Source organism: Exophiala bonariae (assembly GCF_035927105.1).
Source record: "Exophiala bonariae strain CCFEE 5792 chromosome Unknown scaffold_9, whole genome shotgun sequence".
In the NCBI taxonomy this organism is placed as follows: domain Eukaryota; kingdom Fungi; phylum Ascomycota; class Eurotiomycetes; order Chaetothyriales; family Herpotrichiellaceae; genus Exophiala; species Exophiala bonariae.
In genome coordinates, this window is record NW_027042484.1 from 603457 (window position 1) to 618872 (window position 15416).

Here is a 15416-nt window from a genome sequence, read left to right on the forward strand (position 1 = left end):
GCCAACCTTTTCGCCGTTTATATATGCATATCAGATGCCTAACGCCAATTATTGTGCCCAATCCAGTTGTTTAAATAGGCAGCCCGATCAATATGCGACCTTCAATTTCCACCCAGCCCCAACGACGCGAGCAGCAACGAACATAATCGTGCTCGCAGCATAGCTCGCAACCGTAAAGGCAATCAGACCCCAGTATTTGCCCCCGGTCGTGGTCACCAACTGACCAGCAATGGGAATACCTGTCAGGCAACTGAAGCTTACGACGGTGTAACAAGTCGCATAGTACCGCCCATAATGCTCGACCTTGCATAATTGACCCACACAAACCGGAGTCAAGCTGATTCCAGAACCAGAGGCGAATCCAAACACCAAACAATAAATGACAATCAAGGCCAGAGAACCATTTGCCGGGAGCCAGAATGCAGCCGAGGAGACCATGCAGAGGAATATTGTCAGGATCATGCAGTTGAAGCGGCCGATTTTGTCGGCAAGAAAGCCGGGAAGATAACGACCAAAACAGCTACCAGCGTTCAGCACTGCAATGAGACTGTATGCAAGGTTCGAATCGATGCCGTGAGAAATGGCATAGGACGCAATGTAAGTGAGAGGAAGAAAAAGACCCCATTCCACGAAAAACACACCTGCCGTGGTCAATGCGAATACTGGATCTCGGAAAATGCGAAAGTCTGGCATGATGTTTTCCTTCGTTGCTGGGCGGGGCGGCAACCGAGATTTAATGAACAGATTGGCGACAATCAGGAGCAACAAGGTGATGAAACCGACCACTCGAGTTGCCCATGCGAAACCGATGCTGCGGAACAGTGACTGCAGAGTCAACGGAAATACAACACCTCCAAGAGAGCCACCAGCAGCGGCGAGACCGGTGGTTTGACCTCGTTTTCGTAGGAAGAAATGACCGATGGCAGCAACCGCAGGGGTAAAGACCAAGCTTGTCCCGGTCCCGCCCATCACGCCAATGACGATCAAGAACTGGTAATACTTGTGGCAAAGGCCAAGGAGGAAGTAGGTGGCCAGAAGGAGAATTGAACCTGATAGAACGAGATATCGGGGACCTTTGGCATCAAACAATGGTCCAATCTGAATACCCAGGAAGAAGGACAGAAAGGCATAGATGCCAAAGATCCATCCGATCTCTTGCTCAGTGTGTCCCTCCAGCTGATGCGTGGAAAGGTATGTCTGATATGTACCAAGAGTGTTCATCATCCTAAGGAAATTGTCAGCGAAAAAAGATCCAAGTTGTTGGACACCTCAAGTCCGAGGAGGTGGGAACTTACCCGAGGGCTGACATAAGTCCACAGAATGAACCCAGTACACAAAGCCATGCTTCCTTGCCACCCTCAGGATAGGTGTTGCCATATGCATCAGTCGAAACTCTGCTAGCGGTGGTCAGGTTACTCGGAAGCTCGTGCAAAGTTGACACTGATGATGCAGAGGAAGACGATCGCGGACGTGGTGCCTGAGTCGGTGAAGCTTCACCGTGGTTGTTTACATGTGGCTGTTTCTCAACGTCATTGCTGAACGATGGAGGAAAGGGAGCAACAGCGATTGCTATTGGAGAAGTAGTTGCTGAGAGTGGTGGAAACCGCCCATCTTCAGCTACTGGCGCTTTTTCGTCCATGTCGTCTGCTTTTGCGAATACCTCGAGCGTCTGTTCACTGTTTTTCCATGACCTTGACTCGTCGAGAGAAGTTCTGGATATGTCTAATGTTGAGAATGAGGTCCGTAAACTGTGGTCGTTGGAAGGAGCCGGTGAGTGCTCCAAACGGCTTGCGTCTCGAGCAGCGCTCGAGGGAGTTCCGTCTGGATGGCTTTCAGTACTCGAGTATAGGGTCATTGGGAAGTAATGATGTTTACTCTGTGGTTTATATCTGGCTCGAACGGATCCGATACTAGATTCCTAGCCTTGTTCTGCTTGCACCGGTGTAGACAAGCCCGACAAAAAGCTCAGGGATGGTCTTTGTTTTATATCTCAGGAGTTTCTTACTACTCAGGGTACCCTGAGAATTGTGAAAGACGGTGAATATTCTCTCCCAGGGCAGATGACAAGTAAAAGGGTCTCTTGCCATCACTTCGTACAAACGCCATCTTTTAGGAGCTGCTCATATGCCGCTCAACTCCGATGAAATCCTTAGGCATGGATCAATGGGGAGTTCAAGGGTGGAATCGCTTACGCAAGAAGTCGAGATTTTCGCGGGTGCAAAAGCTGGGGGAGGAAAAGAACCTCCAGGCAACAAAGGACAGGTACGAAGGTTCCTGGCACGCGAGTCAGATCCTCGTACAAAATTGGTACGAACCACGTCATGTAACATGGTATCTCTAAATCTCAAATGATAACGTCATCCAAGTGTCGTTCATCTAAATAGACCAGTACTACAAATGGCAATACTCAATAATTTGGTGACACGCGAGAGATATCGCAATCCCACTTCTATCCCTCCTTGCCTGCCTCTACGTGCCTGCAAAGCAAAGACTCCGAGGACGAAAAGAAAAGATTCATAATTCTGCGTATCTGTTGGGTCATAGTCACGGGGCTGCTCTCTGCTGCCATGCTAAAACCTTTGACATTTATCAAGTAATCCAACACGCTGTCATCATAAGCTTCCCTCCTCCACACCTGTTCATGAGGGTCAGCTCAAACTGCTGCGAGGAATCTTCCTCTTTCCCAACACGAGAACGCCAGGGATGTTCATAGGTTCGCCTCATCTAACCTGTTACCGAACTCTGAGTTCCTCCCTCAATTTCGATGGTGCTCCGGCAGGGGGACCCTTATTTCTTCGGCCTAATAGTGTTGAATTGTCCAAGCTCAGCTCAAAAGGCTGTTTGTTTCTTCGTCCCACGTCACGTTTGGCAGCAGCAGCCACAGCGGCACTATGCTGACCATATCCGCGTTCTTGTTGGGCATGATGTTGACTTCGAGCAGGCGCAGCTGCTTGCCGTGCCTGAGCAGCTGCAGATGGTTGGGCGCCGAGATTGGTCTGGCGTAACTTAGCCTCCATGTTGGCAACATCTATCGGTTGTTGTGCCTTGGGAACCTTGCTGGCTATTTCATTCTCGTATTCCTCCTCATCATCATAATCGTCATCTTCGTTTAAAGGGTTCAAGCCACCAGGCATGCCAGCTCCACGGTATCCCTGCTTGAAATTCTTTCTTCGCTTGGCTTCTTCCTCTTGTCTGTGCACGGCGTAACCAACGTCGAAGACTTCGCGTAGATTGACTGCACCAGGAGAACGGAAATCAGCTCTTCGTCCTCCGGGGGTACCCGGTGTGCCAAGAGACAGCTCAGCAGGGATTTGACCTGCTGCCGCCCATTCCTTTTGTCGTACTACAAGAGGGGTTGCCAGCGGTGGCGCGTCAGCCGCGGCATAAGTGGGTTCCTGAACATTTCGAATCCATGGATGATTCAAAAATTCTTCAATACCATAACGCTTGTCTGGGTTCACCGTGAGAAGATGAGAAACCAGGTCCTGGGCTGATTTCGAGATGTCGTCCCACCAAGGAGACAGAAAGGTGTACTGTCCACGTGCAACCTTTTCCGTCAACACTTGGATGGATTCATCGTAGAATGGTGGGAAGCCGCAGAGCAGTGTGTACAAAACACAGCCCAATGCCCACATGTCTACTGATTTGCTGTATCGTTCATCTTTGACGATTTCGGGAGCAGTATAGCCGACAGTTCCACAAGGGGTCATGGTCTGGGAGTCCCAGATAACTTTGGAAAGACCAAAGTCTGCAATCTTGATGCGGCCAATTCCGCCGGCACCAATACCTTGGATGAACTCGCCTTCATCGGCCTTGTCTTCATCATCGGGCGCCCTAGGTTTGGGATTCCGCGTTGGAACGAAAGGCACTGGATAGAACAGAAGATTTTCGGGTTTTATATCGCTGAGAATAAATCAGTACGCGATAGAACGCAGATACATTGAATCTGTTAACTTACCGGTGAACGACACCAGTCTCTTCGTGGAGATAGAGTAAGGCCTGAGCAACTTGAGTAATGACGTGTCTGCTGAGATCTTCGCTGAAATATGTCAAACGAACAATTTGATGAAACAGTTCACCACCTGGGCAAAGTTCAAGGATGATAAAGTAATGTTGGCGTGATTCCGAGAAATCAATGAGCCGGACGATGTTTGGATGGTCCAATTGTCGCATGATCTGAACCTCCTTCAAAATATTTGCTCGCTAGTATTGGAGGTTAGTTTATAGAAGGAGAATTGAAAACAAGGCGTGAAGGTTTTGAGGACGAGCGAATGGTCGAAACAGAGGGGATGAACAGAGAGATCAGCGAGATAACGAAAATGGTATGCGCACCTCGACACCTTTTGGTTGTTTTTTGAAATTCGGATGAAGGTGAGCGTCGCCCTAGGTTAGAGGTTGGTTTTGTTTTGGTTCTCAGAAATGAAGGATGTGGGATCAAGTGCAAGACTAGGACATAGCAAAGGTGACGGGGCAATGGGCCGGTGAAGGAATAGAATTGCTCCCGGCTGTGGGCATACCTGATTCGAGTTCATTTCGAACTTCCGCACCACCTTGATGGCGACCTCATCACCAGACTGTGTATCTCTTGCCTTGTAGACATTGCTGAAGGCACCATCACCCATTTTCTCCAGTAGAATATATCTCTCGAGACCGGAATAGCGAGGGAGTTTGCCTGCCTTTTCTCTTTCCTCGGCAACAATGGCTTGGATTTCAGCGTCTCGGTTCTGGATCTTTTGATTCTTGCCGGCGGCGTTGGCGGCGGCGGCGCCAGCTTGAGCCACGACATTGCGGTTGTCGACAGCAGCCACCGAGTACTCGCCAGGTTGAGGTATGGGTTGGTGGTGTTGTTGTTGCCGTTGGGGAATTATCGGGTCAGTATGAGCCTGGTTGTATTTTTGTTGTTGGGCATGTATGGGAGAGACATTGGTTGTTGGTTGATCGCGGGGTGGTTCGGCAGCCCTTGCCTGCTTGCCATGACGTATGAAATTCTTGAGATTCTGAATGGTGCTCATTTTAGTAGTGTTTGTGAGGCAAGATTAGAAGAATGAGATGCAGGGAAAGGAAGGTAAAGAGGAAACAGGTCCAGAAGAGACGAAGAACCCAAAGTCCGAGTTGTAAATGTAGGAGAGATGACAAATGACGACGTGATAGGTGTGAGGAAGTAAGGTTGGAAAAAGATTCGATAAAGTTGCCTGGTGTTCTTGATGAGGCCGGTAGTAGTGGGTGCAGGTGGGTGAGTAAGAGACGACTTAGTTAGTCGTAGCGAGGGGGAGGATGCCGGGAAAGGACAAGCCACTGAAGTCCAAGCTAAGACGGGAGAAATGATGAGTGTAGTGCAGTGGTATCGGTAGGTTGAAGTAGATGCAGGGCAAGCCAGCGAGTGGTGACTGAATCAACTTCACGATGGAGGGGCACGCTTGTTCTCCTTCCGTCCAGTGGCTCGTATTATGAGGTGCGTAGGTGAAGCTGAATAAGCCCACTGCAAGCGATTCCAGTAACTGTAAGTGGTTGTTGGTCGAGTGTGTAGTTGGAGGGAACTCTGTTCTTTTTTTGAAGCTTCAAGCTCTCACTTACACCACATGCATCTGTATTGAGCTGCAGGGAGGACCAAGTTTGTCGAAAGTGAAAACCGGAAACCAGATAGAGTGCAGGCAAGGCAGGGAAGAGAAGGACCAAGAAACCATGAGGTGCAGTGATGCCATGGACGGGGAATAATGATGCAAATGGTGGGCAATGGTGGGGGCAGTTACTGACCTTGACTTTCAACGCCCGCCTAACACCCAAGCCGGAATGGGGGTGAGTGTTGGCTGGTGCTTGGTTTTGGCCTTGGGCTTGGACCTGGGCGGGGACCTGGGCTTGACTTCGAGCATCATAGGCATGCTTCCCAGTGCCAGTGCCAGTGCCCCTGCCCCTCCGCGGGTCTGTGCTCCCTGGAACGCCCGCGCCTATCTGAATCTGATGCAGGGGGCCCAAAACGTCGTCATTGGGCTGCACCAGCCACGGTCGTTGCCATGCGTCGACGTCATGCCGCTGCAATCCATGCCGTTGATGGTCGGGATGAGCAACATTTAATCTCGTCTTTCCATTCAAGTTCAAGTTGTGGCCGTTGCTGTGCATCGCGGCACCGACATAGGGTGATTGCATGTCCATCGTCCAATCGACCTCCATATCCATGTTGAATCGAAGGTCACTCAGATCGGGGTGCGACTCATCGTCCACAATCACCGGTTCACTGTAAGTAGGCACTTGAGTGTCCTCTGTACGCCATGAATCGAAATATGACGACCAGCCATCGCCCGGTGTGGGCGTCCCCACGATGGCGTAGCGCTTCATCTGGTGTATATCGTTCATCCGGTCGATATGTAGAGAGTGACTTGTGTAAAGGAACGTGTGTGGTATTAAGGAATGTAGGCTGGATAAATCAAATTACAGGTAGAGAATGTGCTGTGGTCTTCAAGAGAAAAGACATCTATCAAAGCCAGGTCTTAGCTGTGTACTTAAGATACTTCTCCTTGCAAGGCCGGCCTTGTCCACTTTCCATCCGTCGTGATCATCAGCACGATCGCACGAAGCGATACTCCATATCGCAACCTCTACCAAGGTACGGAGCTCAAGCTCGAACGAACTTCGTCAAGCACAGACGATTCTACAGGCGTGCGTACCCATCACCCACAGATGCCCCTGGGCCGCCGACGATCCCGGCCAGCCATCAACGCAAGGGGCGAACGCAAATCCACTGGATCTCTCCCTTATTGCTCGCCAAAGGCCAAGTGTGGACCATCGTGCCGTGGTCTCCCACACGCCACAGGAATCATTAGAGTCATGCTGGCACTTTTAGATACACTACGAGTACACTTAAAACACGTCGGCCGTGGTTGCTAAAACTTTTACCTATCGGCGATCCTTCTGATTTTATGTTTGGAAAGATGCTTGACTTGGTAAAGTCATGCATAGCTCGTCCGTGCCAACGTCACCGTCGCACACGTCACCTGCTGACAATGTCTTTGAATTTCAATCCAGAAATGCCGCGGTGGTAGCTTCAGTCTAATGACAAACTCCGTAAGCAGAGCCTTGCATCCGCCCTCGCTCCGTAAATTTGATATGCAGATTTGGTTGCGAGGATTGCGGCCTTGAACCTTCTGGTGAACATGACCAGAAGACCTACTCCCCAACATACTTCATCACGGTTCATAGTCTGGCATAGCATTCATACGCCGAGCTATCCAAGATATGCCAGCCCCTTTTCCGATCACGAACTGCGACATGTTTCAATGACGAGGCTCGCAATTGGTATCAGCCGCTTTCGATGGTGTTCACTGGGCACAGAAGTATCACGTTCCACTTAAATCCAACTTGGCGTGCCGCCCGGCTCAGTCTTCCAAGAGTTGCAACAGTCCAAGGCTTCATTTCCGCCAATCCTTGTGAGTATGTCGTCCTTCGAGTATGTGGACACTGCTTGGAGAACATGAAGTCCCGGAAGGAAGCTCCGCTACCTCACCCCCTTCCACGAGAGCTTTGGCAGACTACAACTTCTGCATCCTTTTTCCAGAAATCCATTCTTCCCAAAGTGGCATGGATCGGCGCATGCGAAATCTAGAACGGTATTTATCACCATCTCTTACACGCGCTCGACGCATACCCTGGACAGGACCTGTCAAAAACCATAAACCAGACCCCCGGCATCTTCGATTCCTGAATTTCTACTGGTAAACGTCGAAGGAATTCGAAACCGTCACTGCCAAGTAATCAAGGATTGTTCTCTCGTATACTGACCTCGTGATGATCGCCCGTTTTCCGATCGCATGCTCTGTCAAAGCTTTTCCATTGCAGGAAAATTGACAGCTCGCGTTATTGGTGGGCCCACTCGACTTGAGGCGCACTCCAGTATTCAGTGTTTTGCAATGATGCGCGCCATCTGTGCAGAACCGTGAAATCATCGCATTGAATCTATCCCGTGGATGAGTGTTCAAAATGGCGCAAATGAGGGTATTTTTCTTCAAGACAGCCTTGGAAGCCAAGGTCATAATGAGAACAGCAGTCGCAGTTCCGCATGATACGAGAAAGAACGATCTCCCGATCTGACAGCCATCTTCCTCAGGCATCCTTGGTTTATCCACCCACTGGCAGTGTAGACCTTTGATACTTCATGCTCTGCCTGCCAGACGCATGTTGACATTGACATTTCCCGACCAACGACGATTCCACCAGCGCATCGGGATTTAATGCTGGCATCAGTTCCTGTCACCAACCCGGTGTGGCATGTAAGTTGCATATATGTTCATTTGAAGGACAAGCCACTTTCTGAATCCCAAACTCAGCACTTGCGCAACCTTCTTCTGAATCCTCGTGACCGTCCCTCCCCTTCACTCTTCAGCATCACTCGCGGGGCTCAGGGGTAAAGTCAACGGCAAAAGACGGGACACCCGCCCTAAGTTGGTGGCCGAACCGAGCACAGACAGTTTCTCGGAAATGGATATCCTTATCTGCCCAATGCGATGCAATGCAACGCGACATCCACGACACCATCTTCCCAGCCACACATCGCCATTCCGGCATCATGCGCGGAGCGGAGTCTACATGCGAAACTGGTGAAAAGTAAAGTACCGAGATGCACACCCATTCGAAAGCATAGACGTCCGCTCGGCGCCGCAAGGGAGTAGCCACGGACGGATATCTCTCGTAACACGTCCCGTCCCGGCAGCCATCCATGTACGAGGCATGTCCGCCACAGAAGACTGTGAGCGTAGAGTGCACGACGAAGAACCCGCGTAGTCTTTCGGTTTTGCATACTCCCCTCCCCGTCTTCGTGAACCGACGAACGTAGAGCGGAGTCTTGCGCTGCCACCTTCAGCTTTCCCCCTCGACCTTGAAACACGAACCCAACGGTTCCGCGACCTGACGTCCGGCTACGAGATTCTCAACAACAAGCACGAGCAGGGTGCGAGCTATGACTGAACTGGAACAGAAATGTCACCAAAAAGGTATGGTTTGAAAAGTAAAGTCTTCATTTCGTCATCACGGCCCCAACAAAATGAGACTTCAAGCGTACGTAGAGGACGCTACAGTACAGCTTGCGTCCATCAGTAGGTACTCGAGGGCAGCATTAGGTAACGACAGCACCAGAAAGTAAGAAAGAAAGTAGAAAAAGCCCTAGAGTGTGGTACCATCTTGGAAACCCACGGCCTCGGAGAGACATCGTTGAGTACGCCGTGCGAATTGTACATGGAAAAGCATCCCATTCTGGGAATAGTCCTGATGGTTAAGTACCTGACTGCTCCTTGTGTCCGTATCCTTATCCCTACCGTCCCAGCCCAACCGGACCAAACCAGACCATTCCGTTACACAGCGGTGCATGCTATGATATGTGAGATGAGCGCAAAGAAGCTCACGAACGACCAAAAACAAGGGAGCTTTTTTCAATTGAACCCGCGGTAATGAATCAACGCCAGACAGCCTTGCCCCCAGGCATGAGGCTTCCTCTGGAGGACGAATACGCGTGTCCATGCGAAGGCGTGACAGAGCTCATTCGGCCGCCTGATCTCTCCGCGGCAGTTGGAGTTGAGCGGACATCCAAGCCTGTCAAAGTTGTACGTCTGAGTGCGCCCAAGCTTTTGGTATGGCTGATGACGCCTTGAACACGAGGGCTCAAGACGCCCACTCTCCATTCATTTTCTTTTTCGGTCTTGCCCGTCACCATTCTTCGTACATGGCTTGGCCCGAACATGTTCTCGTTTGGCGGTGAACCTGCAGTTGCTGTCGCAGCAGTAGGTGATCGGCGGCGTTGCGTTCGTGAACCATTAACTCCCGAGCGTCGGACCGAGCTCGATCGCCGAACTGCATCGCGGATCTTTAAAGCATCATCTTTGCCATTTCGATTTTGGTTCTCGATATCAGACCCTGATGCTGAAGACCCCATACTGTCACTGTCTGCAGATCCATCCATAGCTGGTTTATTCATGTTCACAGTGGCTAGCGAGCGTCTGTTAGATGCTTTGCCAGCGTCCAGCTCTCTCAAAGGAGAACCTTCACTGTCTGATGACGAGAGTGGTGTCATTCTGGGTGGCAACATACTGGCAGAGAGTGGTGAGCCATCGTATTTCTTAGATAGGAAGCCTGCCTGAAATCGGGAACTCTTGGCCTGGGCACCAAGTGATGACTCGGGGGGTGGAAGGATGGGAGACGAGTCGGGAGATTGAGTGCGAAGCTGTGCGAGCGAGGCTGCAAGATCGGAGACTTGAGGGAGGGTGATCTCGCTTGTTGACTCGTCGCAGGGTGATGGGGTGAACTTCTGTGGTGTCTTTTCGAACTCTGCCAAAGCCCCATCCTCTGTATCATCCCTCCACCTCACCGCTCGCTTGGCGATTTTAGTTGGAGATCTCTTCTTCTTAGGAGTGAAAGAAACGCCCTTCTTTGCGGCACCCAGAAGTCCTCGTCGTCGTGGAGACATTTTCGGGGATGCAATTGATACCTGTGGCACTAGAACAGGGAGTGTCTTAGCTCGCGAGGGGCTGCTTTCCAAGATTGAGTTGCTGAAAGTTTGCTTTCGTTTCTTCGGAGTACCTGCTTTGGTTGGTGCAAATGCCTCTACAGCAGCCAGGCTGCCATCTGGTTTAACGACATAGGAAGTGGCAGCGGAAGAAGCATTCAACATCTTGCCTAGAACTTGAGTAGCTGCTTCGACCGCTTCATCCACAGTCATGCGATTCAAGTTCTCAATTGACGATATCACCTCAAACAGAGCTCGTAGCAACACCTGGATGGTTGGTGCGTCACCAGACTTTTCTTGGTCGGCGACAGCGGCCAGCGCTTCCCGTTCAGCACTTGAACGGAGCAGCTCAACCTCTCGGCGCAGCATTTCTGAATCAACCATATCGCCAGTGTCAACCTCGCTCAGTTGTCGCAGACTGTGCTCCAAAGCAGTGTTCATTGCGCGATCCCAAGAGCTTTTATGAACTTTCTGTTGACAATGATGTCGACTAGTTTCCAGTTCAACCATAATTCCATGGGCAGTCTTCTTGACTGCTTGCATGTTGTTGAGGGCTTCATCACTCCCCGCATTATCACAGACTTCGTCAAAAGCTGCGATCCAGGACGCCAACATGGCAATTCTTCTTCCAATCTGCTTCAATTTGACCATGTTGACAGTTCTTTCTTGCCGCTCGTTGGCCGAGTTTTCGAAAGCGCTTCTGATCCTCTGCACACCCTCCCTTGCAATGCTCTCCTTCTTCTCATTTTGTTTCCGGAATTTGGCAAAGGCTAGGGCTTCGGCATCTTTCTGCTGAGCCTTCAATTCATTAATCAATGCCATCTGCTCATCGATCTTGACCAAGAAATCCTTGACATGCCGATTGACATTAAACACGTTTCGAGTGACCTTGGTTTGAATGTTTTTGGCTCTGTTGGCGTAACGAAGGGTATTCTGGGTTTCGTCGAAATGAACGCTCGAGGGGCTGACACAGACGATCATCACTGTTTTGCAATTACCTCCGAGAGAGAATTTCAGTAGGCGGGTAAGTTTGGAGTTTCTGTAGGGAACGTGATTTCGCTTGCGAGGATCGCAAAGGGCGTTAATGCAGCTGCCCAAAGCTAAGAGTGACTTGTTGATGTTGGCGCCCTCCAGGAGACGGTCGCCGCGGTTCTTGGTTGCACTTGCACGTTCACTGCCAGCTAGATCAATGATACTCAAAGTCGCCATAGTGTGTGGTTCCTCAACGCTTGCATTTCTATCTTTTTGCGCCACGTTGATTTGCAAGACTGCGTGGGAACGTGAAGATGTGGCGTTGGCTTCTGTCGGTGACATTGTTCGTAGCTCATTTCCCCTCATGATCATGTCCATGACTTCCTGCACATTCTGAGGGCGATGAGTCGAAAGACCGGCAACGGATACGGTCTGGTTGGCATCTTCTCTGAGCATCAGACCGCCTTTCGAAGTCGAGGGCGCCAACAAGTCGCGAATGGTTTCGTTATAGATCTCGAGGTATGAAAGGGTGATCTCTGTGACCTTCTCCGCCGCAGACTCGCCTACTCGTTCGAACAATTCTTGCATTGCCATGAATATTACACCTGGCTGTTGGACGGTACCAGTGATTGTGTGTGTCTTGCCACAGCCAGTGGCACCGTAGGCGAAGACGGTGGCATTGTATCCGTCCAAAACACTGTCTAGCAGGGGCTTTGCAGAGGCCTCGTACACTTCGGCTTGCGAGGCGTTCTCGTCGAATATTCTGTCAAATGCAAAGGTTTGATCTTTGACTCGCTTTCCAGTAGGGACAACGGAGCGGGAGAATTTGTGAACAGGGTTATCTTCCGGAGGATCGAAAACACTGGAACAGGAATGTTAGAATGAAGGACGGGGGCCAATCTGTTTTGCACGAGTTCTTACAGGCACTTGTCATCGACCACTTTGATTACAGGACGAATGCCTTTCTGTGTGAGTTTAGGGGTAGGGGCGGCAGCGAGAGAGCCATCGCCGAGGAAGATTGTAGAATCGTCACATTTTGTGAGTTGCGCAGCTTCCCTGATGGTGAATGGCCGTACACGAACGGTGACCGAGATTGACGAAGCACCGTCGGACACCATTGCAGATGTTGATAGGGTACCAATTCTTCGTACTCGTGTCAAGAGAAACCGCAACCTAACACCAACGACATGGGATAGCAGAAGCGAGGTGAGAGACGTCGGTAGGCTGGATAATGTCTAATGATGCAGATTGGAAAGAGTTGGCGTTGACCGAGAGAGAGAGTGTGCTGATTGATGTTGAGGTCCGTTGTTGTCGTGGTAGTAGTGTACACACGTATTCTTGAACCTGTGATGTCGGTGGTGCAGTTTGGCAGTCACTCTGGAGTTTGCAGTGTATTCGTTCTCAAGTCACACCAATCCTTTCATGTTGAAGCCTTACCATTTCGAGATGGTCAAAATGGTTACCGAGCAACCATAGCGAACGCGGCTGATGGTGTTATGCTCTCCCGTAACCATCACACCGTCATCTTAACGCTCTCTACTCCGCATTAACGGCCACGAAACTACATTCATCCTACACTCACACATAAACTCCTTCGAGACCAATAGGAAGTGCATCGCCTTGGCTTTTCTCGAAGCTAGCATATCGTCGACGTCGGTAATGACTCGGGCACTCACTCGACATGGGAATCATTGAGTTTTGGATGCTATCTGCCGGCCGATATGGTGGTGATAGTCTATCGCAAGGTCAAGTTGCACTACTTATCTATGGTTCAAGGCGGAACATTCAACCCGAACGACTTGGTCGGGAGTCGATGCCGATTGAGTCTGTGATTCAATCATGAGTGATGCAGATAAACCGAATTGCGCTTCTATCCGCACAGAAGTTGACTGGGTGCGGCACGAATTGGGCCTCGTGACCCTCAGCACGTGAGAACGCTTACGTTCGGCTGGTACTTCCGATACCAACCGACTAGGACAAAGCAGCGCAAAGACGAACACAGCCTTCCTTCTCTGACGTATCAGTCTACCACCGTCAACATCCAATGCTTTGATGGTTGGAGGGGCTTTATCAATAATGGCTTTCGGCTCGTGGGGGGCTGTCAACCGCTCACAGCAGATGCAGGTAGTATACAAATGGCTCTCTGATTTCCTTTGTTCCATTTCAACTCTTCCTTGACATAACTTGATAACAGGCACATACCAGTGCCCGACATGGATCTACCAACATGTGCTACTCAAGTCTCCAGATTACAATTCAGACACGTGCTCCGCTCGACCTTCGTTCTTGCCCCAACTATCTCATCGACGCACACCCCACAGCGACGACCGAGACATAAACCCTCCGAGACGCTCCATCAACGCCGGCAGACTCACACACGACGAAATGTCTCTTCAACAGCATTTGACCTTCATTCCAACCCTCAACCTGAGTCCCACCCTGTCGAAATGGCGCTCCTGAGGCCCTTGTCTTGTCTTCCACTCTCCACATTGATCCGCTCATATACCATCACTTCGGTCTCTTCAGTGCCATTTCTTCTGAATCCGTCTCTCAAATTCCTTACATTCCTCACGCGTACCAAGAACCCCTTCCTTGATCCCGACCGCAATCCCGTTCTCCACTTCCTACTGAAGAAAACGTTCTACGCCCAGTTCTGCGCAGGCGAGACTCCAGCAGAGGCCAGAAAGACCATCGAGGATTTGAAAGATACAGGATATGAAGGGGTAATCCTCGGGCATGCCAGGGAGGTGGTTCTTTCCAAAGAAGAGGCTGAAGGATTGGAAGTTTTGGAAGATGATGGTTCAGAAACGGCAATCAATACCCAGGAAATCAACGAGTGGAAACAGAACCTTGTCGAAACCATCGCCCTTTCACAGAAAGGCGATTTTGTCGCTTTGAAATTCACGGGTGCTGGAAGACAGGCACTTAAACACCTGAAAGCCACAATTGCCTGCGCTCCTGAATTCGAAATGGCTGTTCACGAGATTTGCCAGAGTGCTGAACAGAAAGGCGTCAAGCTGCTGTTTGATGCTGAACAGACCACTCTTCAAGAAGGCATTGATAATTGGACCATGTACTTTGCCAAAATATACAACAAGGAAAGGGCACTAGTACATGGCACTTATCAAGCCTATGCTCGAAAAACCCCCCAGGTCTTGGCCAGACATCTGAACATGGCTCTTGAAAACGACTTTGTATTGGGTATCAAGTTGGTTCGGGGTGCTTATTTGGGCAGCGATCCGCGAGATTTGTTTTGGTCGACGATTGAAGAAACGCACCAGTGTTACGACTCTCTTGCTCGAAGCGTGATACAGAGCAAGTATGGCAAGATGTTGACTCCTGTTGAGGGAGGTTCTGCAACCTTTCCCCGTGTTGGTCTTGTTCTCGCCACACACAATGCAGAATCAGTCAGATTGGCCGGCCAGCTCCGTGATTTGCAGGCCCAGCGTGGCGAGGCACGAATCGAATTGGCTTATGGTCAACTGATGGGAATGGCGGATAATGTCAGTTGCCAGGTTGTACAAACCGCCAGGGCACGAAGCAGATACCAATCTACTGGCGAGCAAGCCAATGTGGAGGTGCCAAAGGCATACAAATATCTGGTCTGGGGATCGATGGGTGAGTGTATGAAATATCTTCTCCGTCGAGCTCATGAGAATCGGGACGCTGTTACCAGGACGGTAGAGGCCCGGCAAGCACTAGGGCGGGAGTTGGGCAGCAGATTGCTGTTCTGGCGCAACTAATCAAGTGGATACCATGATTGGACGATTGTTTGGACGGGTCTTACGATTGGAATCATATCGATGTAGGTGCCTCCGCTTTACAGAGGTTTTTCTTTCTTGATGGTTGTCTTGTTTCTTGCCTGCATGTTGTTCTTTGATTGAGCATATCCATCATGCAACCAGCGCTACATTGCATTCAAGGAGTTTTAGAGCGGAGAACGTGTCGCGCAAGCGAA

At 50.4% G+C, this 15416-nt stretch overlaps 5 protein-coding genes across 5 annotated transcripts; 1 reads left to right on the forward strand and 4 right to left on the reverse strand.

Moving 5' to 3' along the window:
• Positions 1-87: 87 nt before the first annotated feature.
• On the reverse strand, positions 88-1855 carry LTR84_013037 (uncharacterized protein; the record flags this gene model as incomplete). Its single annotated transcript, XM_064856542.1, has 2 exons — positions 88-1225; positions 1296-1855. The coding sequence occupies 2 exons, from the start codon at positions 1853-1855 to the stop codon at positions 88-90; spliced, it is 1698 nt and encodes a 565-aa protein (XP_064707718.1).
• Positions 1856-2732: 877 nt separating this feature from the next.
• On the reverse strand, positions 2733-5012 carry LTR84_013038 (uncharacterized protein; the record flags this gene model as incomplete). The annotated part of the gene is made up of 3 exons (XM_064856543.1): positions 2733-3903; positions 3959-4203; positions 4518-5012. The coding sequence occupies 3 exons, from the start codon at positions 5010-5012 to the stop codon at positions 2733-2735; spliced, it is 1911 nt and encodes a 636-aa protein (XP_064707719.1).
• Positions 5013-5445: 433 nt separating this feature from the next.
• Positions 5446-6333, reverse strand: LTR84_013039 (uncharacterized protein; the record flags this gene model as incomplete). The annotated part of the gene is made up of 1 exon (XM_064856544.1): positions 5446-6333. The coding sequence occupies one exon, from the start codon at positions 6331-6333 to the stop codon at positions 5446-5448; it is 888 nt and encodes a 295-aa protein (XP_064707720.1).
• A 3106-nt stretch (positions 6334-9439) lies between these two features.
• LTR84_013040 (uncharacterized protein) lies at positions 9440-12576 on the reverse strand (the record flags this gene model as incomplete). The annotated part of the gene is made up of 2 exons (XM_064856545.1): positions 9440-12320; positions 12380-12576. 2 exons carry the CDS (start codon positions 12574-12576, stop codon positions 9440-9442), a joined length of 3078 nt encoding a protein of 1025 aa, XP_064707721.1.
• Positions 12577-13671: 1095 nt separating this feature from the next.
• LTR84_013041 (uncharacterized protein) lies at positions 13672-15201 on the forward strand (the record flags this gene model as incomplete). The annotated part of the gene is made up of 1 exon (XM_064856546.1): positions 13672-15201. The coding sequence occupies one exon, from the start codon at positions 13672-13674 to the stop codon at positions 15199-15201; it is 1530 nt and encodes a 509-aa protein (XP_064707722.1).
• Between the last annotated feature and the right edge of the window lie 215 nt (positions 15202-15416).